A 24320-nucleotide genomic window follows, 5' to 3' on the forward strand; every position below is an offset into this window, starting at 1 on the left:
AGTTTTAACCAACGTTTTTTTGGGTGAGAACTCAAACAAGGCAAACACACATCAGTGAGAACGCGGTGAAACTCGGTGACATAACGCAAAGGCATCGGGTGAACCAGAGAGAAGGGTTTGAGTTTCCTGGAGGACGGAGGGAGAACAGCGAGGTTAAACATGTGAGTTTCATGCATTTCCCAGAGTTTTCCTGTGAGGGAGAGGAGGGAGCGGAGGGTGAGGATGGAGGAGGGTGCACAGATGAGTTTGTTCTTGTGTGGAGGGATGAGGACGGCGGGGCGGAGAGGAGAGGAGATGATCCCAGGGTTCAAACACAGTGAGCGAGGCGGTTCGTCTTTGAGGAGCTGTGAGGTTAGTCACTTCCAGAGGAGGGATGTCCCGATCGAACTCGTTTCTCCACGTTAAGGAAACAACCGACGGACCTGCGGTGGCAGCTTTCAGCTCCTGAGATGTCTGAAGCCACCGTTTAGGCTGTTTCTGACTTTACTAGAGATGGTGTTCATGATTTTATAATTACATTTCTGTTTCATTCTGACTTTGTGGTGTGTTTTGTGTAAATTGACCCTCTGCTCTCTGAACGCTGTGTCTGCGTCCTTGCTGCTGCTTCTTCTTCTGGTGACGTCGTTTCTTGGAGGACCTTCTTCTTCTTCATGTCCCTAAAATGTGTCCAACCTCAGCTAGAAGGTTCCAGAAGTCACTAAAGCAGAATCAGTGAGAAAAGGCTTCAGACTGTCTCTGTCTATTATGGTTTTTATTTTAGGAGGGTTTACGCTAACATGCTAACTTTGGTAAGAACACCCCCCGGGGCGGGGGGCGGGGCCTGTCCGCAGGCCCTCTGTTCTCATAGGGTTAATTGATCAGATAATATTTTTGCCGATTGGGTCGGGACATCCCCTGGAGTGTGGAGACGATGAGGAGGAACTGGAGGAGAGTGAATTAAACAGGTTTATTTGGGGGCGTGGTTTCAGAAGAGGTCTGTTCACGGATCCAAGCGTTACCTTCTTCTTCTGTGGTTACGGTGAGCGTGGCTGAACACGTGGCCTCTCCAGCGTTATTGGCCGCCCTGCAGGTGTACTGCCCGGCGTGCTCGGAGAAAGCATCGACTATGATGAGCATGGCGGCGTTGGTCACCTCGTCGAAGTGAAACACCACGTTCTTGGTGGGCCGAACGGGCTGCCGGTTGTGGAACCAGCTCATCTCCGGCTTCGGCATGCCCGACACGCACGCATGAAAGCGAGCCACCGCCCCGTGAGGCACCGTGCAGCTCGTGATTGGCTGGATGAAAACGGGTTTTTGGCCAACGGCAGGCTTCTTTAGACTGGCCAGGCTGGTGGAGACGAGCCATTGAGGCTCAGCAGGACGGTCCGCTGTTTGTTTTCGCCCTGAAAGGAAGCACGTTCATTGACTCTGTGCTCTAATGGATTTACATTCATCCCAGTCAGCACAGTTCGGACGACTCTGTTTGAAACCAGTCGGCGTTTGGTGGGATGATTTTTTATTAATGGTCATAAATCTGTCCACGTCCTGGCGTCTGAGTGACTGGTAGGTCGTTACAGTGTAAGAGTCTGGTGTGATTTAGTGGACCTACTGTGATCAGGTGCAGTTGTCCCAAAGGATCACGTTGCAGCCATTGTAGCCCGTTTGGTGGCTGCTGGCTGAGGTGATCTACTGGACCAGTTCCAACACTTTTACTACCTACCAGTCACTCAGACACCAGGATGTGGACACAGAGGAGCCAAACAGACGCCACCACTGAGAAACCAGCGTCTTCGTGTCTTTTCTCTTTCAAACCACTGAACTGCTGCTCACTGGGACGAGACATTCAGTCTCAGTTTAAGAAGAGAAGAGAAGATCAAACATCCACACGTGGGCGACAAACGAGGAACAAAACCCGAGCTGGGAGTGTCTCTGACCCGGTGCTCTACTTTAACCAGACTGTTATTATTCTACAGCTGGTTTTCCTCTAATGTTAGTCAACATGAAATAACCAACATCTCCTCTCCCTGTAAACACTGAAATATTTCTACTGTCTTTAATACTCCTGAAAAAGTAGTTTTATCTCATACAAACATTTTATAGAAACAGAAAGCTTCCACTGCTGCTGTTCTGAACATGAGCACCTTTAAAATGAAGAACCACGACTGCTGTTGGCTTCACTGGTTCCTCTTATAAACAGGGAAGAGCAGCTTTGCTTTGGCAGCGACAAACTCACCGTCCAGTGTGAGCGTGGCGGAGCAGGACACCCTCCCGGCGCTGTTGGTGGCCACGCAGGTGTACTCGCCCTCATCCTCGGGGTAAACCCTGGAGATCTCCAGCTGGCAGCTGTCGTCGAACTGAGACATCCTGAAGAAGTCCGACTGCTTGATCTCCTTCTCCTTATGGAACCAGCTGATCTTCACGTCTGGACGGAGACAAAGGAGACGCCACTGAGAGCGGGCCGTCTACGGCGTTACAGCTTCATCTCTGAAAACACCGCTATGAGAACCGTGGGAGTGAACCAAAATACCACTGCAACTAGAGGTTCATTCTTATGAACGATCAATCAATCAGCAGGTTTATAAAACATTAGACAACAGTAAAAAAATGTCCAACCCAGAGTCTCATCAGATCTGTCTGCCCAACAAATCAACCAAAATTCTAAATTATTCAGTTTATTAAAACGAAAAAACAAGAAAACAACAAATTTTATCATTTGAGAACCTGGAACAATCAGATGTTTTTATCTTTTTACCTTCAGGGAGCTAACGCCAGGAAGCTAACGGCAGGGAGCTAACGTCAATGAGCTAACGCCAGGAAGCTAACGGCAGGGAGCTAACGTCAATGAGCTAACGCCAGGAAGCTAACGCCAGGGAGCTAATGTCAATGAGCTAACGCCAGGGAGGTAACGTCAGGGATCTAACGTCAATGAGCTAACGTCAGGGAGGTAACGTCAATGAGCTAACGTCAGGGAGGTAACGTCAATGAGCTAACGTCAGGAAGCTAACGCCAGGGAGCTAATGTCAATGAGCTAACGTCAGGGAGGTAACGTCAGGGATCTAACGTCAATGAGCTAACGTCAGGGAGGTAACGTCAATGAGCTAACGTCAGGGAGGTAACGTCAATGAGCTAACGTCAATGAGCTAACGCCAGGGATCTAACGTCAATGAGTTAACGTCAGGGAGCTAACGTCAGGGAGCTAACGTCAGGGAGGTAACGTCAGGGATCTAACGTCAATGAGCTAACGTCAGGGAGGTAACGTCAGGGATCTAACGTCAATGAGCTAACGTCAGGGAGGTAACGTCAGGGATCTAACGTCAATGAGCTAACGTCAATGAGCTAACGTCAGGGAGGTAACGTCAGGGATCTAACGTCAATGAGCTAACGTCAGGGAGGTAACATCAGGGATCTAACGTCAATGAGCTAACGTCAGGGAGGTAACGTCAGGGATCTAACGTCAATGAGCTAACGTCAGGGAGGTAACGTCAGGGATCTAACGTCAATGAGCTAACGTCAATGAGCTAACGTCAGGGAGCTAACGTCAATGAGCTAACGTCAGGGAGCTAACGTCAATGAGCTAACGTCAGGGAGCTAACGTCAGGGAGCTAACGTGATGAATTCCTGCACATCATGTCTTCTTTGTTGAACTTGCTGTGTAGTTTAACGTTACAGTTTTGGATCAGCAAAGATGAGCTGATGTCTGGAAAGGATGCGGGGTCTCAGGAGTTACTGGAGGTGTTTTTCGACATTGGTCTCGCCGTTGAAACAACTTACCGTCTCCGCGGACTCTGCACTGGAAGCGAGCCGGTTCTCCCTCGCGGGCCGAGGTGCTGGCGATGGGCGAGATGACCACAGGAGGAGCGACGGTAGCAGCCGAGTCCGGAGAGACCACCTCGGACACTACAACACACACACACACATAAACCTGCATCTACACGTCCTGGAGCATTTCCCTGCTCATGTCCGTCTGGTGTGGTGCCCCCTCTTACCTTCCACGTTGAGCGCGGCGGTGCTCGTGGCGGTGCCATAGTCGTTCTTGGCCTCGCAGTTGTAGACGGCGGCGTCCTCGGGGAACACCTCGATCAGCAGCAGCGAGTGCTCGTCGCCGTCGTGGAGGAACTTGCACTTGAAGCCCGGAGACAGAGCCTGGGAGTTCTTGTACCAGAAGACCTGCGGCTGGGGAACGCCGCTCACCTGCACCGAGAAGCGAGCCGGCTTACCGGCCTCCACCGACTGGGGCTCCATGTGGCGGCGGATCTGAGGCGGCTCGGGGACTGAACCGGACAGGAAATAAGAGAGTTCATGAGCCGGGACAGAGGAGAGCTGTCGTTAGACTGTTAGACGTCTGACTTGACACGTTTGTTTAGTTTTTTTAGTTTGAGTGTTTTAGTGAATCAAAATGAATGAATGAATTAATTAATTGATTAAAACTGGACTGACAGTGAGGTTCAGTTTGAGTTGGTGAGATGGTGAATAGACATCAGTATTAGACGAATATGAGATCATCTACAGCACAAATTATAGACGACGCTGAAAACTCATTTCACTGTTTTAAAAATGTTTAATTAAAATGAGCAACAAGGGAAAACAACCACAGAGACAATTAGTAACCTCCATGTTAAAGGACGACTCCGGTGTTTTTAAACCTGGGCAACTGCACCAGCCACCAGACTCCATACAAAAAAGTGGTCATTTTAACTCACAGAACACAGGAATTGGTCTACTGCTGCCTCCATCAGTTGGTTTGTGTTACATTAATATTGTGATATTGTGAGTCTGAACAAGTCCCACAATAAGACAAACAAACTAACTGATCAGCTGATCAGATGACCAGCAACTAACCGTGTTCTGTGAAGTAAAATCACTATTTTTGTCAATGGAGTCTGGTGCAGTTGTCCCAAAGGATCACATTGCAGCCCGTTTGGTGTCTGCTGGCTGAGGTGATCTACTGGACCAGTTCCAACACTTTTACTACCTACCAGTCACTCAGACACCAGGATGAGGACACAGAGGAGCCAAGGCTAAAAACACTGGAGTTCTCCTTTAAATATGTGTTGAATGTGTGGTGATCCTCGTCCTGCTGGACTCACTGTTGACTCGGAGGTTCATGGTGCTCCTGTTCTTGCCGGCGATGAAGGTGTACTCGCCGGCGTCGCTCCTGTAGGTCTCGGAGATGGTGAGGCGGTGCAGCTTCCTGATGGTGACGTAGTTGAACCGCTCCTCCATCGAGAACTGGATCTCCACGCCGTTCCTCATCCAGCGACCCTCCACGTCGTCCTCGTTCACCTCGAACTCAAACGTGGCTCTGTGTTTCTCCAGAACCTGCCAAAGAGAATCAGCGTAAATGTACCGATAAATTCGTCTGTTTTTTTAAAGGAGTAGTTGAACATTTTAGAGAATACTCTCATAATCTGTGATATATTCATCAAGCACACGAAGATTAGCTGCTTTTCTCCATTTGATGTCCTTTACAGGTTTTACTGTGAGAACACTTTCCTACTTCACTGTGTGACATTTTGGTTCAAATTAACGCCCGTCTCACCGTGATTTCCCGCTGGGCAGGTTCAGAGATGCGGATGTCGCGACCCTCCACGGTCAGCTGGGCCTTGGAGATGCTGGATCCGGCCACCACCGAATACTCTCCGGCATCAGTCATCCGAACCGTCTGGATCATCAGACGGTGAACGTACTTCTCTGCTGTCACGGTGTACCTGTGAACACAGAGGACGACTCTCAGCTCAGGTTTAAGCTTTAAAAGGCTGAAAAACAGGCAGAAGAAACTACAGAAGAGGTGACTTAAAACAAGAACCTGCTGAGAGCTAAAATGTGAATAGAGTCTGGTGAGAACTCAGCCATTGCAGCCCGTTTGGTGGCTGCTGGCTGAGGTGATCTACTGGACCAGTTCCAACACTTTTACTACCTACCAGTCACTCAGACACCAGGATGTGGACACAGAGGATCATGGGTAGAAGCAGACTCACCGCTCCTCGGACAGGTCCAGCTCCTGGCCGTCCTTCATCCACATCACCTGAATGTTCGGCTCAGAGACCTCACATTCAAAAATGGCCTTCTTCTTCTCCGTGATCTTTATGTCCTTAATTTTCTTGGTGAATTCAATCACACGAGCTGAGAACATGAAAACAGTTTGGGGAATAATTAGTATTATAGTAGTAGTATAGTATAAACATAGTATATAGTATAAAAGTATTATTTTAGTTTCCAGCAGAAACACTGAGGGACCTGCAGCACAAACATCCTGATATCTACCTTCAACAAACAGGTTGGCGGCGGTGGCGGCGGACCCCGCCACGAACTGGTACTCCCCTCCGTCTCCGAAGTGGACGTTGCGGATGGTGAGCGAGTGCGTGAGCTGCCGGCTGCGGACCTGACACCTGTCGGACGACTTCACCTCCACGCCGTTCTTCAGCCACTTGTAGGTGATGCCCTCGTGGTTGACGGTGACCTCGAAGGTGATGGTGTCCCTCTCCTGGGCGTTCAGGTCCTTCAGCATGGAGGTGATCAGGACGGCTGCAGAGGGCGGCACACGGACAGGTGAGCACAGGTGACTAACTTTATTTTAATAACTTAAGAAGCTACTTTAGATTTTTACGTTTTTAACTTTAGTATTTAGCATCCGTTACTACATAATAAATTATATTTTTAAGTCAGTTCACATAGTATATATATATATATATATATACATACACTACTCACTAAAAGTCAGGGATGTTCAGCTTTCAGGTGAAATTTCAGTATGAACCTAAAATGCATTCTAACCTTTCCAGGTGAACTTAATGTGACCTTCTCTAAACCTTTGAATGCACATGTCCAACTGTTCAGTGTTTCAGTACTTTCTGCACCAGCTGCTGTTCTCTAACAAGAAGCTTAACAGCAACATTCACAACAGGTTTGATCCATGAATCGACCAATACATTTCCTGCTTCAGGTAGAATTGGTATTTAAACAGTCCTCCTCATCCTGCTGTTCACATTCTGACATCATGAGACCAAGACGACACCTAACAGTTGATCAGCAGCACCTCAACACTGGAGGCTTCAAACAGGAAGTCCTCAGACGGAGGTGTTCACTGAGCTTAGAGGGTCACAGAGTGTCATCAGGAGGTTGGAACAGTGATACAGAGACTGGAAGAGTCACAGAAAGGAGAGGAGTGGACGTCCTTTGGCCACATCCCAATTTATTGAGACACTGAAAATGTTTTGTTGTGGTTTACCCACCACTGTTGGTAGATTTTCTTTAAATACATTGTTTAAGATGAAGAAACTATCATTGCATGCTTCTACTTAAATGTCCTACTTTCATGATATAATATCACTGTAGCATTCACTTTTTATATTTTCCATATATTTCAGTCGAATTGACTAACTTTTTGAGTAGTGTGTATATATGTGTGTGTGTGTGTGTATATATATATACACATACATATATATACACACACACAAACACACACACATATATATACATACACACACACACAATAGTAAATACTATATATAGTATATAACACGTTTTATGTTTTAAAGCTTCAGCAACAATACAAACAACAATAATTCAATGTAATTTTATATGTGTGTGTAATTTAATGTAATCTGTATTTCATAAAACTGTTTGTTTGGAGGATACTAAAACTACTAATGCTTCTTAATTATGGTTAAAACATGTTATTATCTGAACGGCGCCTTACGGTTAACGGTGAGCGTAGCAGAGACGCGGTCGTTCCCGCAGACGAAGGTGTACTCGGCCGAGTCGTTCCTGCTGGTGTTCGTGATCTTCAGCTGGTGGAGTTTCCCCTGAACGACGATCCTGAACTTCTCGCTCATCTCGATCTCCACGCCGTCCTTCAGCCACGTGGACGGCACGTTGAAGTGAGAAACTTCACACTCGAACGTGGCGACCTGCGTCTCTGCGACCGCGATGCTCTTCATCGGTTTGGTGACTCGCAGAGCTGCAAGAAGGCGAAGAAAGAAGCCCAGGAATCACAAGAGAGCAGAAAAATACCAGCCAGCAGAGCTCGTACTCGTGTCTCCCCGTAGCCTGTTGATCACCATCATTATGATCAGTGATCATTATTGTCTACAGGCTACGTACCCTCCACCGTGAGCATGGCGCTGCACTGCAGGTGTCCCACCACGGCGCTGTACTCTCCGGCGTTGCTGCTGTCGACGTTCTGCAGGATCAGCTTGTGAGCTTTGCGCTCCGTCAGGATCTTACACTTGTCGCTCGGCTTCAGCTCGGCGCCTCTGAACATCCACCTGACGGGGATGTTGTCGTGCGACAGGCTCATCTCGAAGGACGCGGTGCCGTCCAACAGCGACGTCACGTCCTTTATCTTCTTTATGATTTTGATGGCTGCAGAAACAGGAAGCCGGTTGTTAATATACTGTAATCACTGCAGGACGGGCTTCACATTTCTACAGATGTCACATTAAACTCACTCTCTACGTTCAGCCTGGCGTTGGCGGACAGCTTCCCCAGTTTGAAGGAGTAAACAGACTCGTCCTGCGTGTTGCAGTTCTTGACCTTCAGGGTGTGGACCACGCCGTCGGTGGTGATCTCGTACTTGTCGTTGTTCTGCAGATCCACGCCGTTCTTGATCCACTGGGATCCCTTCACGTCGGCGTGGGTGAGCTCCAGCGTGAACACCGCCTCCTGGGTCTCCGTCACTGTCTGGTTCTTCAGAGTTCTCTTGATCTTCACGGCTGCAGGTCGACAATGAAAGAAACAAAATACTTTTTTAGGTCTCGCCTGTAGCAGAAAAATCAATTTAAGGCTTTTTAAAAACACCATTTAATTCAGTTTAAGGCCGAGTTTGAGAGTTCACCCTCAGTTAGACTCATCCTGCTTTACACAGGGTTCATCGTTATCACAGCGGAGTTTGTCTTTGTCTTTGTCCTGAGCTGGATCGTCTCCCTGCGTCACTTCTCATCAAGTCCTTCGTCGTCCAAACATCAAAGACCTGAAACCTTCCAGTCCCACTGAGACAAATGACCACCAACCAACCAGGACCGCTGCCTCCACCACGTCACCAGCTGTCAGCCACAACCCTTCACCTTCATCATTTAAATACTTCACTTTAGCGAATGAGCTGCCAGAGGAACTACAGGCTGCTACACCTGCATCAATTATTTTATCTTTATGTCTATTTTTAATCACATCTATCGTGATACACTCGATTCATGACCCGTTATTTATAAATCACTGTGTACTTTATTACCACTTTGTGTATTATTCTATTCTGCAAAACAAACTTTAATATATTTCCAGTATAAAAGTGTAACGATGAACCACGATAAAGGAGAATATGGGACCTTTCACATGTTTTGGTCAGTGAGTTTTATGCAGGTGTGAAGTGTTTCGTCCTCATCGGCCTTCAACAGATACAAATCCGCCATCTTGTTTTGTGCTCCGTCTTGGAACGCGGCCACATGAGTCGTGTCTTTCGACAGCGCAGACACTGAATGTGTGCGTTGAGGAGCTGCTACGTACCCTCCACCCTGAGGTTGGCGGTGGTTTTGGAGTTGGCCACCTGGTAGGTGTACTCGCCGACGTCCTGCGGTCTGGTGATGACGATGACGAGGCGTCTGACGGCGCCCTTCACCTCGCTCACCACGTTCTCGCTGAAGTCCACCGGCTGGCCCTCCTTCAGCCACCTGCCCTCGGCGTTGGCGTTGGCGACTTGGCACTCGAGCTCGGCAGTCTGTGACTCCGCCACGGTCACGTCCTGCAGAGGACGCGTGATGGCGCCGCCTGGTGGCCGCACAAGGGAAAGGTTTTGTTTTAGGATTTAGGACCTTTTTGTACATATTTAGTTATTGTGAATGTCCAACAACAACATGATGGAAACCTCTACTGATGAAAGTCGACACATAAAGCCAAAAGGAAAATGTATCGACCTTTTTATTGATACCAGCGGCTCTGGACGATCAGCGGTTGTATAAATGAGTTCACTCAGATGTTATTTGCGTGCACAGGTCAGTGATCTCCTTCAGACGCACCTGAGACGGTCAGCTTGGCGCTGGACGTCTGCTCCCCGGCGTGGAAGGTGTACTGGCCCTCCTCGTCCTTCATGGCGTCGATGATCACCATTGAGTGAGCCGTGCCCTTGGACTCCATCTTGTGTTTGGGTCCAGGTTTGAGCTGCTGGCCCCTGAACGTCCAGACCGGGTCGATGCCGGGGTGAGAAACTTCTACGTTAAAGGTGACATTCTGCGACTCTGAGCACACTTTGTCCTCCATGTGCTTCACGATGTGCACCTCTGTGAAAAACAACAACGACGTTAGGATCTGACGTAAAAACAACAGGATCCTGGAGAATTAAAACAAAGTCTTACTCTCGACAGCCAGGCGGCAGCTGGTGTCCACCTTGCCGACCACCAGTTTGTAGTGCCCTTCGTCAGAGCCGTAGGTGCGGCTGAAGACCAGGCGCTGCTTGGCTCCCTTGGCCACCATCTGAATCCTCTCGCTGGGCGCCAACAGTTTGTCGTTGTGGTACCACTTGACCGAGCTGATGTCCTGAGCCGAGATCTTGGCCTCCAGAACGGCCTTGGTGCCTTCGATGGAGGACACGTCCTTCAGAGGCACCACGATGTCGATAGCTGTGAGGAGAGACAATGAAATGATGACCACAGATGCACAGGTTCTGCTTGTTCTAGTAAGGGTTAGAGTTCAGTATCACGTAGATCCGATACTCATCCCGACTCTTACTTTGGACGCTGAGTTTGCCTGAGGTGGAGATGTCCTGGGCAGGAACCACGAAGGAGTAGGAGGCAGCATCTTCTCTGGTGACGTTCTCCACCAGCAGCTTGTGAACCAGTTTGTCGATGACGATGTGGACGCGGTCCGAGGCAGATATGGCCTGGCCGTTCTTCATCCAGGTTCCCTCAACGTTCTCCTGGGAGAACCTGACCTCCAGCTGAGCGATGTCGCCCTCGCACACCGTGAGGTCGGTCAAGGGCTGCATCAGGGTCACCGGGCGCACTGACGGTGGAGAAACAACATTATCATCATGTGACACCACAACCGCCAATGGAAAGGGCGACTCAATTACTCATTAAAGGGTCACTCCCCTGTTTCTCCCCCTGGTCCTCTGTGTCCACATCCTGGTGTCTGAGTGACTGGTAGGTAGTAAAAGTGTTGGAACTGGTCCAGTAGATCACCTCAGCCAGCAGACACCAAACGGGCTGCAATGGCTGCAACGTGATCCTTTGGGACAACTGCACCTGATCACAGTAGGTCCACTAAAAGAGCTTGTTTGATCCACTGACAGGCTCAGAGTGTTATTCTAAGTGTGTGACAGCATCATGGAAAGGATCCCTACAGAGAGAGACCTGGAAGATCCTTTTGGTTTAACCACAAACAGCACACACACCAGACTACATTCACTAAAACAGGGACACAGCAGCAGACCAGCAGCTCCTGTGTTCTGAAAGTTAAAATGTGAATGGATGTGAATGTAGTCTGGTGTGTTTGAAGAGAACACAGCCTGCAGCCCGTTAAGCAGCAACCGACTGGACCAATTCCAACACTTGTAGTACCTACCAGTCATTCAGACACCAGGATGTGGACAGAGAGGATCCAGAGGAAGAAATAAACTTCCCCTGTAATAAATTCCATTAAAAACTACAAATACACTGGAACTCACATAAAAAGCTCCTGTTCAAAAGCTGAAGCAAATCTTACAAACTTATAGTGGATGAAGAAACTTTTAGAACCAGCAGCTTCACTGAATTCAACACGTACATTTCATCTTCAGGGAAGCGCTGGTCCTCAGGTCTCCGCACACAAACATATATTTCCCCTGGTCTCCTTTCCTGACGTCCTTGACGGCCAGGGTGTGGCGTCCTCGGCGGGAGGACATGATGTATTTACTGCTAGGGGAGAGCTCCTTGTCTCCGAAGAACCAGCTGCCCTCTGCGTCCTCTCGAGACAGCTCCACTTCAAACTCTCCGGCGTAGGTTTCGGGCACCTCAATGTTCTCCATGTGTTTAATGAGCTCCAGAGCAGCACCTGGACCCAGAACAACAGCGATCATGGACCAGTTGACCCAAAATAAGACCAAAGAAAACAGCGGAGGGAACCAAGACTCTGGTTGTTAAGTTTACCTTCTACGTGGAGCCTCGCGCTCGTCCTGACGCTCTCTTCGTCCACGACCACACAAGTGTACTCTGCATCATCCTTCATCTCAATTATCAGCACGGACAGGAAGTGAACCTTTCTGTCCGAGTGCATCCTGTATTTGTCTCCGGAGAAGATCTCCATGTTGTTCTTGAGCCATTTGACTTTGACGAACGGTTCGTTGGTTTCACACTCAAATGTCACCATCGTGTCCTTCTCGTTCGCACTGACGTCCTCCAGCTGTTGGGTGAAGCTCACTGCCGCCTTGGCTGCAAGGAGGAAATAAGAAGTCAGACAGTCAGTCTGAAATAAAGTTGGTATTAATGTGGTCAAAAGTATCAATACTGCAATAAATTCTCGGTACTATGTGCTTAAAATTATCCAATTTCATTAATTATACATTTAATAGGATAGAAATTGCCAAAACAAACTGATCTTCAGATTAGAACTGAAATATCTCACTAAGCTGTTTGGAAAACTACTGAGCTTCAAGTCTCTAACAGACACTAGCTGGCTGAGTTAGCACCGTAACATGAACTCTTTTGAGTTTCCTACAGTCGGAGGTAAACAGCTGCATGTTTTGTCAAACACAATCTTGCAGAGCTGCATCATCTTTGGCTCAAGCAACAAATTCAGCTTCTGGATGCTAACTTTGGTGCTAACTGTTAGAAACACAGCAACGTTAGCGTTAATCAAAAGTGTCGAAATTGTTCTCATTAGTTTAAAAAGAATCAACAGACTGTGCAGCATCTGAATTCTTTTTTAAAAAATTTAAAATTTGAATGTGAGCATTAAGAATGAAGCTCCGAAGCTTCAGACTACTCAGTGCGGCCCGTTAACAGATTAAAAGTTATCGTCCAAAATGAAAAACCAGTGGCCAGTGATGCTGAAGGAAGGGATATTACCTTGCACCAGCAGGAAGGCGTGGCTTGAGGCCTCGCCGGCGACATTCATGGCTTTAACCATGATGCTGGCGGAGTCCTCCACGGCGACGTCTCTGATCACCAGTTCACACAAATGATCCTCAGGCCAGTACCAGTAAATTCGGTCAGACTTCTCCACCAGGATGCCGTTCTTGAACCACTGGCACTCGGGTTCAGGCCTGCCGACGACTCTGACCCGGAAGTGAACCTCGTCCATCGGAGCCGCGGTCTTGCTCGTGATGCGTTCCAGGATCTTGGGTGCCTCCATGCTGGGGGAGAGCTGGACCCTCTCTGGTTTGATCGTGGGGATGGTGACTTGGCCTTGTTCCTCCATCTTCCTCCTCTCAGCCTCCTCTTTCTCTTTCAAGTGATGAAGCAGCTCATCCTTAGTCTTCTTCAGCAGATCTTCATACGAGTCGTCCCTCTTGCGAGACTTAAACTCCACAGCCGAGATGGACTCGTAGAAGCCTTCCTCTGTCCTACGCTTGAACTTGCTCTTCAGCTCGTCCGACTCCTCTGAGGTTTTCTCGTGAACGATTCTCTGCGTCTTACGGAGCGTAACAACCTCCCTGTCCTGCGTGGCCTCGCCGGGCCGGTCGACCTTCACCACATCAAATCCGATTCTGCCGGGGTCGTGCAGAGCCTCGGCGGCCTTTGATTCTGGGGCGCGGCGCAGCACGGATCTGAAGTCCTCTTTCTGCTGGATCTCCAGTTTCACGGTGTGCTCGGTCGTGCCAAGAGGATTGTCTGCAACCACCCTGACCTCGCCTGCGTCGTATGACTTGATGTCGACAATCTCCAGGTAGTAAATACCATCGTACCGAAGTCTGTACCTCTTGCTTTTGCGGATAAGTTGTCCATTGAGGTACCAGTTAACTTTGGGTGCCGGATAACCGGTCACTCTGCAGCGGAATCGTGCAATGTCGCCCTCCAGGACTCTGGCCGGCTCGGGCAGCAGGACAATTTCAGGTTTGGTCTTCTCGTATTCGTCGTCGGTGCTGACGCCTGCGGGACCTCCCTCATGAGCCATGCGCTCGATCTCGTCCATCCTGTGCGGCGCCCTCCTGCCTTCAGGAAGCTGTGTTTCCTCAACGAGTCCCTTCTCGTCCTTGACGATCAGCGTGGCCGAAGTCTGGTCGACTCCGTACTTGTTTGTGGCTCTGCAGGTGATGACGCCGCTGTCTCTATTATATGCAACTTCATAGTCAAGACTGCAGTAGCCGAATTCGTTGACCATACGCAGCCTGTTAGCAGCAGCCAGGGGTTTACCGTCGTGCAGCCACTCCACGACCATGGTGGGGTCACCGATGGGGGTCAGCCTGCACTCAAAGTGAGCTGGACCGAAGCGCTTCATCCTGATGGAGGTCAGCTTCTTCTTGAACTGCGGTTTCTGCTGCTTCTCTTTGTCGTAAAGGTCGCCCTCCTCCCACTGGTCCTGACCGTATCGCAGGTGAAGGGGCTCCAGCTCTGGAGCGGCGATCTCTTTGGCCTTGTAGGTTCCTTTGGTGATGATGAGCTTCCTCTCAGCCTGAGGAGCCATGAAGTCCACCTCTACGTTGACTCTACAGCGAGTGGTGTCTCTGCCCGCCTTGTTGATGGCGGTGGCAGTGTACCAGGCGCTGTCCGAGCCTGAAGACGATGGAATCTGGAATTTAGCCTCTCCTTTAGTTCCTTCAATCCTGAAACAGGGAACCATTCACATGGACTGATCAGGACTTTTGCTTTAGTACTCTACACCTTCACATACCTGCGTTCAAAGTCATTCACAGCTAAAATTAAAGGCACATACTTAATGTGTGGGTGCTTGTGGGGGCTGATAATGTCGCTGTTTTTCAGCCAGACGATGTCAGGCAGCGGGTTTCCAATGGCTTTGACGGCCAACTCAACCAGAGTTCCCTGCTTAACGGTGATGTTCTTCAGCTTCTCGACAAACTGGGGACGCGCCAGGCTTTCCCGAGCTGTGGACGGTGGAACGACACAGAACGACGACACAGAACAACGACAGCACTTGGTAAGGATTCTGTTGTTTGAACAGGTGTAACAGGTCGAGTCACGATTTAAATCAAACAACAGGTAGTTCTGACCGAGCAATCTGATTGGTCGACTGGTTAATTTAGATTTCTGTGGCAGAATGAGCTTTGATGATCACAGCAGAAAACCGTGAGTTACTTTTTATATATATTATAATAATATTTTACTAACAAAGCTCATTAATGTAAATGACAACCTGCTCCCTTTAAGAATCAAGACTCAATAATAATGTTTCAATCAAAGCAAACCGTGGATTTGGGGAATCATGTCAATATGTATGATATATATAATATAAATATATATGAGTGAGATTTATAGTGAAACTTTGGTCTAAATGTTGGTGATGATGAAATAATGAAGTTAGTGTGTCGCCATCATCTGTTCATCCAGTGATCCAGCGTGATGAACAGTCTTACCATCAACAGTAAGAGTCACAGCGACAGACGTCCGTCCGGCTCTGTTCTGGGCGACGACGGTCCACTCTCCGGAGTCCTGCGGCATGGCGGGGACGATGATCAGGGACTGGGTGCCGTCCTCCTTAATGACTATCTTGTGGGTGTAATCGTTGACCACTTGTTGTCCTGAGAGAAGGTGGATTAAACGGTTTTACAGGTGGGACAAAGAACAGATAAAGGTGCTTTTCTGGAATTTGTTCAGTGTTTATCTTACCGTTGTGGAACCAGTATGTGTCGGGCATCGGCCTGCCAACAACCTTCAGGTCGAATCTGGCAGTTTGCCCCTCAGAGCACTTTATTGAGGAAGGCTTCAAGACAAACACGGGCTTGTAGAGTCTTTCCAGCTGAGCCTCGTCGGTGTCATCAAGCCTGCGGGCGGGAGAGCGTCCAGGAGAACGGCTGGAAGAACGTCCAGGTGAGCGGCTCAGAGAGCGAGGAGACGTGGACCTGAGGAGGAAGCAGAGACGTCAGGATCGATATGTTAACACCTAAAGAGGAACTCAAGATATTCTGGTGTCTAAATGACTGTGTGACAGCATCATGGAAAGGATCCCTACAGAGAGAGACCTGGAAGATCCTTTTGGTTTAACTACAAACAGCACACACACCAGACTACATTCACTAAAACAGGGATTTTAGAGCTGCTGCTGCCTCCATCAGTCGGAGTGTCTGTGAGACTTTGGTGTTTTAAAGTGTTACTTCAGATCCAAACTAATGTGTCAAAACACCAAAATCACAGCGACCACAGCTGCAGCTCCAGTTGTCTGTGAGTTTAAAATGACCTTGCTAGCGTCGGTGTAGTAATTTAACGGTACCTGATCCTCTGCACTGCTGGCTGTGGGGTGTATCTCTGAGGTGTCACAGCTCCGGACGGCTCCACGTAGAGCTTCCCAGAGCTGACGGCGTTTCCCTTCATGTTGGCGGCGAAGGCGGTGTACACGCCCTCGTCCTCTGGCTGAATCACGGGCAGACGCAGGCTGGCGCGTCCATCCTGAAGAACCTCCATCTGGTAACGGCCTCCAGGCCTGATGCGCTGGCCGTCTTTGTACCAGGCAATCTGGAAAGGGACACAAGACAGTTTTGCCGAAAATGCTTCCTAACTGGAGAACAGAGACAAGTCACGAGCCATTATCCCCGAACCCCGGCAGTCTGAGGGTTCGATCCTCCCCGAGCACCTTTGGCAGTGGGTTTCCTCCCATCTTGCAGTGGAACGTGACGCCCATCCCCTCCATGATCCTGTAGTTTTTGACGGGCGTGTTGAAGGTGGGCTGCACCACCAGGTCGTCGGCCACCGTCACCATCAGCTCCCCGTCCTCCGTCACCAGCTCTCTGTAGGAGATCCTCATGATACGCAGCTCGATCTCCTGGATGATCCTCTCCTCAAAGGCCGAGATAAGAAACTCCTGCAAGAAAAGTTTATAATGTTTAATATCAAACATGTTCGACGGCGCTTTAGAGAAAACAAGATACATGTCTGGATTTAAGGGGGGGGGGGTAAATAAAATTAAAAACTCAGTCAGAAATCTTACGAAAAAACAAATTGGACATCTAAGTCTTAAACTTATGAAAAGAACTATGAAATAAATCTACAATAAGAAAAACTTTGCTGCTGCCACTTGTCATGAGCCTGCAGTGATGAGATTTAAGTGATTATTTACGAGAAAAAAACTTCTCTGGATTAAAAATGATTATTTATGATTAAAAAAGTACCGTTTCTGAGACGAAGCTCATGGGGGTGGTCACCCTCCTCTGCTCCAGCTCGTACTGACTCACGACCACAGACGGCTCCTGGACCGCTGCCGTCATCGCCGTCGTCATCGTCGTCGTCGTCACTTCGGTTTTATACGTCACGTCATGCTGCTTCATGTAGGCGTCGTATTCCCCTGGAAACACAGACGGACAGAGACCGTTAGCGTCGGGTCCGGCTGAGCTCTCCTTCAGCCTCTCAGGTGGCTCCGACACTTCGGTACCTTCCTCCAGCAGGCTGGCGGAGGCCGAGGCTTCTCCGTGGGGGTTCTTGATGAAGATGGCGTATTCTCCGGCATCATCTGCGAAGGTCATGGAGATCTCCAGTCTGCACTCTCCAGTCTCCTTCTTGTAGGCGACTTTGTATCTGACGGGAAAAACAAAGCAACGGTTAGAAGATTAAAGTAAAGTAAAGTGAGTAAAGTGGCCGCCTGGTGTGGAAACTATGACGGCGCATCAGGAACACAACTGAAAAGTATAATTTGATGAGGTCGTCTGCTGCGTCTAAGAGGACGTCATCGATTCAGGAGGTTTTTTCATGTAAATGTATGGATTTATAATCACTGGAAATATTCTAGCTTTTTTCCAGAGTTTTTTCTCGTAGATGTAGAACTTTCAGAGAATATTCAACTTTTGAATGAATTTGTAGATTTGTTCATGTAAATTCACGCGTTTATAATCTCAGAAAATACTTAAGACTTTTTCTCATAGATTTGAGTTTCTTAAATTCTTTAAGCCTTTTTGTTCCTCCACTGAGGAAAACAATCTAACAAGCTGAGGCTGTAAAGTGGAGCTTCAAGTCATCCACTAACAGACTTTACCGCCACTGAAATCTGTGAAAAACCTCAAAAGCCAAATCCACTGATGGGAGACCTGTACCTGTATCCAGTGGTGAGCGGCACGCCGCTCTTCTTCCAGATGATGTGAGGTCTGGGGCTTCCTCCGACCTGGCATTCAAACGCCACACTTCCTCCCTCCACCAGCTTCTGAGCGGTGGGTTTTCTGATGAAGAACGGAGCGGCGGCATCTCCTGCGCTCACCTCCGCCACCATCTGCTCCTTCATCTCCACGGCGACACTGAGGGGAACCAGCAGCTCGGTCAAACTCCACAACTTGACATGTAACAATACAGCGTAGACCAGACGACACGTCAACTCACATCGTCTCTTGAGAAATTCCGATTTCAGTGACAGCCGTCGTTTCCTCTCTGCTCTCGATCTCTTCTGACACTAAAACAGGAAGTCAAAGAAAATCAGCTTTTTTCAAACCATTGAAACTGTTTTAAGTCTGATTTTCTAACTTCCAGGCAGCTATTAGTGTCAATTTGAAAAGAGTTTGTTTGATCCACTGACAGGCTCAGAGTGTTATTCTAAGTGTGTGACAGCATCATGGAAAGGATCCCTACAGAGAGAGACCTGGAAGATCCTTTTGGTTTAACCACAAACAGCACACACACCAGACTACATTCACTAAAACAGGGATTTTAGAGAACAGCACACAGGAGCTGCTGCTCTGCTGCTGCCTCCATCAGTCAGTGTGTTTGTGTTACAGAGTGACTTTGGTTTTCAGTCTGGATTCAAACTAACTCTTTAAAACAGTAAAGTCACATAATAACGCAAACAAACTAACTGATGGAGGCAGCAGCAGAGCAGCAGCTCCTGTGTTCTGTGAGCTAAAATCAGTGTTTTTGTGAATGGAGTCTGGTGTGTTTGATGTTTGATATAACGGCTATCAGATAGGAAAATATTGGGGTTCTCCTTTAATTGAATAGTTTCTGTTGATTCATATTCTTTGTCTTTACGTGGTTGGTTCTTTATCCCACTGTTACCTTTGACGAGCAGGTAGCAGGAGGTGCTGACGGTTCCCGCCTCACTGGTGGCGGTGCAGGTGAAGCGGCCGCTGTCTTCTGCAAACGCCTCGCGAATCACCATGCGGGCAAATCCGTTCATGTAGCTGATCTGGAAGTCGATGGAACTCTCGATCTTGTAGTCCTCTCTGAACCACATGACGACGGGGGCAGGGTGGCCGCTGATCTGACATTCCAGAGTCACCGACTCGCCCTCCGTCACCGTCACGTTCTTCAGGCCCTGAACGGCAGAAACATGGACACGACTTCTTCTGACAGTGTCAAAGGAACCATGCTGAACCATCACTTTCACCATCAGCTGCACTGTTCAATCCTTTTGTTTTATAGTCAGACAATTTTGAAACAGTTTCTTCTGTGACGTCTTGTTGTGTCCGAACAACTTCAAACTAAAAACAGTTTCTGTCCAGTGAGACAAAGAAAAGCCACAAATCGTCTCTACAGCGTTCGTCCATCTGATGGCAGACTGATAAAAAACTACACTGATGTTTTCTTATCGAACATGTTCAGTTTTCACGTGTTTCAAACAAATATCAACACATCAATCAAACCTTGTGTTCCTCAGTCTGAGGAGCAAATATTCAGAGACAAAAAACATATTAATCTCAGATATTCTCTGAGATTATAAAGTAATAAATGTAAGAGAGAATTGTTTTCAGCAACAAGGAAGAACTTTCAGCTCAGAAACACGTTTAGAAACAAGGTTCTAAGTTTTTCTAATAGATTTAATCACTTTAATCACAGAGAAGATCCTGTTTTTCACATAATTCACAGACATCATTCTGCTGTTTTCCTCCTGTGTTTTTTCTCAGATTATGACCCCCCCCCCCCCCCGGATCCATAATCATTATCATTGGGACAGAAACAGGAAGTACTCACAGCGACCAGAGTGGGAGGAAGGACGGGCTCCTGAGCTCTGGCAGGAACTGCAGCCGCCTCCTGAGGACAGACAGACAGACAGACGGGTCAGAGGGACAGACAGCAGCGGGGCGTCCTGTGAGGATGGAGGGGGGGGGCGAGCGATGAAGGCCGACAGGTGGAGACAGAGAGAGGAAGAGGAGGAAGAAGAAGAGGAGGACTCTTCGTGGGCGGATGGAGGCCAGCGTGTGATTGGCTGCTGCGTTACGGTGAGGAGGGGGCAGGCTGGTGACCACACAGGGTTAAACTGGGGGGGTGAGGGGCAGGAGACCAACCTGAGGCTCCCAGTCCTCAAACTCCTCCTCACTGGCGGCGTACGCTCCGCCCGGCTGTACCTCAACCTCACTCTGATATCTGCCGTCTTTAAACGGCGGCGGGAGGGGCTCCGGCGTCGCCCGCACCTCCACCGCTCTGCGGGACGGGCGGGGGGACTTGACGGGCTTGATGATCGTTCTGGTCAAGGACGGGGACCGTAACTCTTTCTGCAGAGCGGCGATGGCACAGCCGGCGATGGACACCTGGACCGCCGGGCCAACGAGAAGAGCGTTAACCGGCGTCCAGAAACACAGCAGAGCTCCACAGACAGGGCCCCCCCACCCCCCCACCCCCCCACCACTGGGACAATCAATAATCTATTCATCCTGCTTCTGTTCCTCTTGGTGGAGTTTTATCAGGTTTGTGTGATTTCTAGAGTAAAACCACACTGATGCTCCTCACCAGCAGCTAACTGGGTCGGTCAAACAGCAGAATGGTGGTTTTATGTTGTGCAACAGAGCTGACTAATAAAACTGTGACCTCTATGTTTTTACGCTGTTTTCAATAAATGTGACGCTGGTTTTGACTGTTGTGATTATTTTCAGATGACTTTCAAAATTCTAATCATGCAGTTTCAGTTGTTTTCCTCCTTCCTTGCCTGCCTGTACTCACTCTCCAAACACACCAGACTCCATTCGCAAAAACAGGAATTTAAGCTCACAGGACACAGGAGCTGCTGTTCTGCTGCTGCCTCCATCAGTCAGTGTGTTTGTGTTGCTGTGAGCTACAGAGTTACTGTGTTGGATCTGAACTAAACCTCTAAAACACCAAAGTCACAGAACAACACAAACACACTGACTGATGGAGGCAGCAGCAGACCAGCAGCTCCTGTGTCCTGTGAGCTTAAATTCCTGTTTTTGCGAATGGAGTCTGGTGCAGCTGTTGAGGTGAGGCTGAGGTGATCTACTGGACCAGTTCCAACACTTTTACTACCTACCAGTCATTCTTGTTCTTCTTGTTTAACTGGGGCAAAGAGGGGCATTGGTGAAAACAAAACTTAAAAGGTTGAATCTAAATCTGATAAAACGAAGTGATTTGTAGTATTTTCAGTAGAACAGCAGGTAAATAACTTTTTACTGGATACAGGTGGAGAGGGTGTGGTTTGGTGCCGTGGTAACCTCAGAGGAGAACAGGTGATGTCTGGTGTTTTAGGATGGGTGACGGTGAGGAGGAACCACACCACAGAAGAGTGGAGTTAACATGGTGCTCAGGTGTGTTAAAGATGAAATGGAGGGTTCGGGATGAGGACGGCGGCGGGCCAGCGGCTCCTCTCCTTACCTCGTGGCTAACTTCGTGTTTGGGGACAGAAACTTTAGAAACTGTGAAATGTGGGACTGGGGACGGGGCGACGGCAGCGTCCACACGGGAGGAGATTTCTGCCGTTGTCTGAATCTGGAGCAACCAACAGAGTTTATCAAGAAAACGCAGACTGTCGTCACTCGTATCTGATATGAACTCATCACACTCCTCCGACCTGGGACACCTGGACCCTGAGCTGCTCTGAGGTCACAGGGACAGCCGCCGGAGGTTCAGCGGGAGGCGTTTTCGCCGTGACAACGTGTTTCTCTACTGTCGCCTCCTGCTGCTGCTTTATTTCAGCCTCCTCCTCCTCCTCCTCCTCCTCCTCCTCCTCCGCCTGCATGGGCTGGCGGACGCGAGCGAGGTCGACGGCGGCCACCACTGTGGCCACCGCCTCGGCTTTTTTCCCTCCCTCAGCCTGGAGACACAAGAGAAGCAGCTCAGAGATGTCAGGACGTCCGTGACGGGGAGGGAGGGGGCAGTCGGCTGAAAACAGACTCCAGTGTTGTTCGAACAGGAGGAGAGGAAGAGTCAGCATCATGAGGAGGTCATGCACGGAGCATCAGAGGGAAACATGCAGTTTACTCTGAGCAGAGAGAAGACGGACGACATCCTGGGGGGTCAGTGAGTACGGGGGGGGGCAGAAACTCAGTGACAGCAGGCCGCTCCGTTAACAGTGAAGACATCCAACATGTTTACACACATCTGAACCTTTAGCTGAGATCAGGAGAACGCCAGTGTTTCTACACCTGGATGCTACAGGTAGACATGTAGTCATTACAGAAGGATCCCTGCAGAGAGAGACCTGGAAGATCCTTTCGCTCTCTGCACACACACCAGACTACATTCACTAAAACAGGGATTTTAGAGAACAGGACACAGGAGCTGCTGCTTAAATCTGTGAGTTTGTTTGTTACTGTGTGACTTTGGTGTTTTTAAAAAGGTCTAAACTTGAAACCCTTTAAAACACAAAGGTTACACTAAATCCTGTGAGGTAAAATGGAGTCTGGTGGCTTTGAAGAGAGCGATATGACGGCAGTTTCTCACCAGACTCCATTCATAAAATCAGTCATTTTACCTCACAGGAGCTGCTGGTCTGTTATCTTTTTGTGTTATACAGATGTGTTGGATCTGATCGAACACTTTAAAAACACCAAAGTCACACATTAACACAAACAAACTGCAGCAGCAGTAACTCCTGTGTTCAATGAGGTAAAATAAGTGTTTCTGTTAGCAGTCAGTCAGACACCAGGGTGTGGACAGACAGGACCCAGGGGGGGAAACAGTGGCGTTAATCCTCTGTGGAGCAGCAAGTGACACAGAAAGAGATTAAACAAAGAAGAAAGAGTTTGAGCAGCAGGTGGAGTGATGGTAGGACCTCTACCTGCTCTCCAGACGGCCCCCGGCTACGAGCCTCATCCACGGCCGCCACCACGGTAGCCACCGCCACGCTCTTATCGTCCTGGGAGACATGCTCGCCCTGACGCATTCATAGCACAGCAACATGTCAACATGTGTTCACACCACATCCAACACACAGGCAGAGCTGAACCGAGGCACGGGGTTCATCACACAGAGGAACAGTGGAACTTCCCTTTATCCAGTCAGGCACGAGTACAGCTTCTAAACACCTTCATTAGAGGAGAGCTCTGCTGTTTCTACCCATGATCCTCTCTGTCCACATCCTGGTGTCTGAATGACTGGTAGGTACTAAAAGTGTTCACCTCAACAGCTGCACCAGACTCCATTCACAAAAACAGTGATTTTAACAGAGAACAGAGGAGCTGCTGGTCTGGTCTTATACTGTCTTAGGATGTGGACAGATGAAGAGGTTAAAAACACCAGAGTTCTCCTCAAAGATTCACATTCATTCCACCATGACGGTGGTTTCTCATGGCGTCCAACGCTTCTGGTTTGTGTTCACTGATTCAAAGAGACGCCATGACATCATCAGCCTGCCTACGGCGTCACATGAAAGCGGCGGCCGTGCTCACCTCTCTGGTGGCGGTGACCTGCTGCTCCCAGTGTTTCTCCATGTGCAGCTGGGCGGCGCTGCTCACGCTGCTCACGCTGGTCATGCTGCTCATGCTGGTCATGCTGGTGTAGCTGGCTTCAGCCACGTAGTCTCCCTGCTTCCACGGCGGCAGGACCTCCGGGGAGGCAGACACCTGAGGGAGGGGGGCGCAGGGAGGGCGGGTACATCGAATGTTAGCGGGGGGGGGGGGGGAGTCTATGAGAGTCAAAATGGCTGAACTGACGTTAAACGCTCTCACCTGTTTCCTGGACATGATGGGAGACTTGACGGGTCTGATGGGAGAGACAGACAGTCTGGAGGAGGGAGAGACGGGTCTGCAGACGACAGCCACAACACGGGACGCAGATTAGAACACGGCAGCACGACATGAACCACAGAGGTGACACGCTTTACACGTCTAACATCCAAACGCATCGCTGTCTGTCTTTGCTCATTACAGATCACCATCTCTCTACAGCGACTCTTTGGCAGTCATTGCGGATCACCATCTTGACAAACCGACTGTGGCAGTAATCATGGATCAATATCTTGGTTAGCTGATCCTGCTGCAGTGGTTATGGATCACTCTACAGATCTTGTGGACTGGCTGGAGCAGTTATTATGGATCACTGTGAGCTTATTCTGTA

General features: G+C 49.0%; 1 protein-coding gene across 1 annotated transcript in view; it reads right to left on the reverse strand.

Annotated features, from left to right (window-relative positions):
- The window catches only part of LOC139208921 (titin-like), a 210071-nt gene that overhangs the window by 175099 nt on the left and 10652 nt on the right, over window positions 1-24320 (reverse strand). Inside the window, exons 7-36 of the mRNA XM_070838698.1 lie at window positions 23933-24008; window positions 23654-23827; window positions 20007-20066; window positions 19092-19350; window positions 18423-18492; window positions 18143-18340; window positions 17488-17630; window positions 17228-17400; window positions 16693-16920; window positions 16333-16574; window positions 15732-15964; window positions 15479-15643; window positions 14821-14989; window positions 13014-14710; window positions 12096-12377; window positions 11734-12000; window positions 10699-10971; window positions 10326-10589; window positions 9990-10250; window positions 9481-9741; window positions 8430-8693; window positions 8083-8343; window positions 7679-7939; window positions 6244-6504; window positions 5958-6102; window positions 5519-5687; window positions 5067-5298; window positions 3966-4250; window positions 3751-3876; window positions 2213-2401 (exon numbers count right to left, since the gene is read on the reverse strand). Coding sequence (XP_070694799.1) covers window positions 2213-2401; window positions 3751-3876; window positions 3966-4250; window positions 5067-5298; window positions 5519-5687; window positions 5958-6102; window positions 6244-6504; window positions 7679-7939; window positions 8083-8343; window positions 8430-8693; window positions 9481-9741; window positions 9990-10250; window positions 10326-10589; window positions 10699-10971; window positions 11734-12000; window positions 12096-12377; window positions 13014-14710; window positions 14821-14989; window positions 15479-15643; window positions 15732-15964; window positions 16333-16574; window positions 16693-16920; window positions 17228-17400; window positions 17488-17630; window positions 18143-18340; window positions 18423-18492; window positions 19092-19350; window positions 20007-20066; window positions 23654-23827; window positions 23933-24008 — 7688 coding nt within the window. The remainder of the gene's footprint in view (window positions 1-2212; window positions 2402-3750; window positions 3877-3965; window positions 4251-5066; window positions 5299-5518; window positions 5688-5957; window positions 6103-6243; window positions 6505-7678; window positions 7940-8082; window positions 8344-8429; window positions 8694-9480; window positions 9742-9989; window positions 10251-10325; window positions 10590-10698; window positions 10972-11733; window positions 12001-12095; window positions 12378-13013; window positions 14711-14820; window positions 14990-15478; window positions 15644-15731; window positions 15965-16332; window positions 16575-16692; window positions 16921-17227; window positions 17401-17487; window positions 17631-18142; window positions 18341-18422; window positions 18493-19091; window positions 19351-20006; window positions 20067-23653; window positions 23828-23932; window positions 24009-24320) is intronic.

Source organism: Pempheris klunzingeri, chromosome 10 (assembly GCF_042242105.1).
Source record: "Pempheris klunzingeri isolate RE-2024b chromosome 10, fPemKlu1.hap1, whole genome shotgun sequence".
NCBI lineage: Eukaryota > Metazoa > Chordata > Actinopteri > Acropomatiformes > Pempheridae > Pempheris > Pempheris klunzingeri.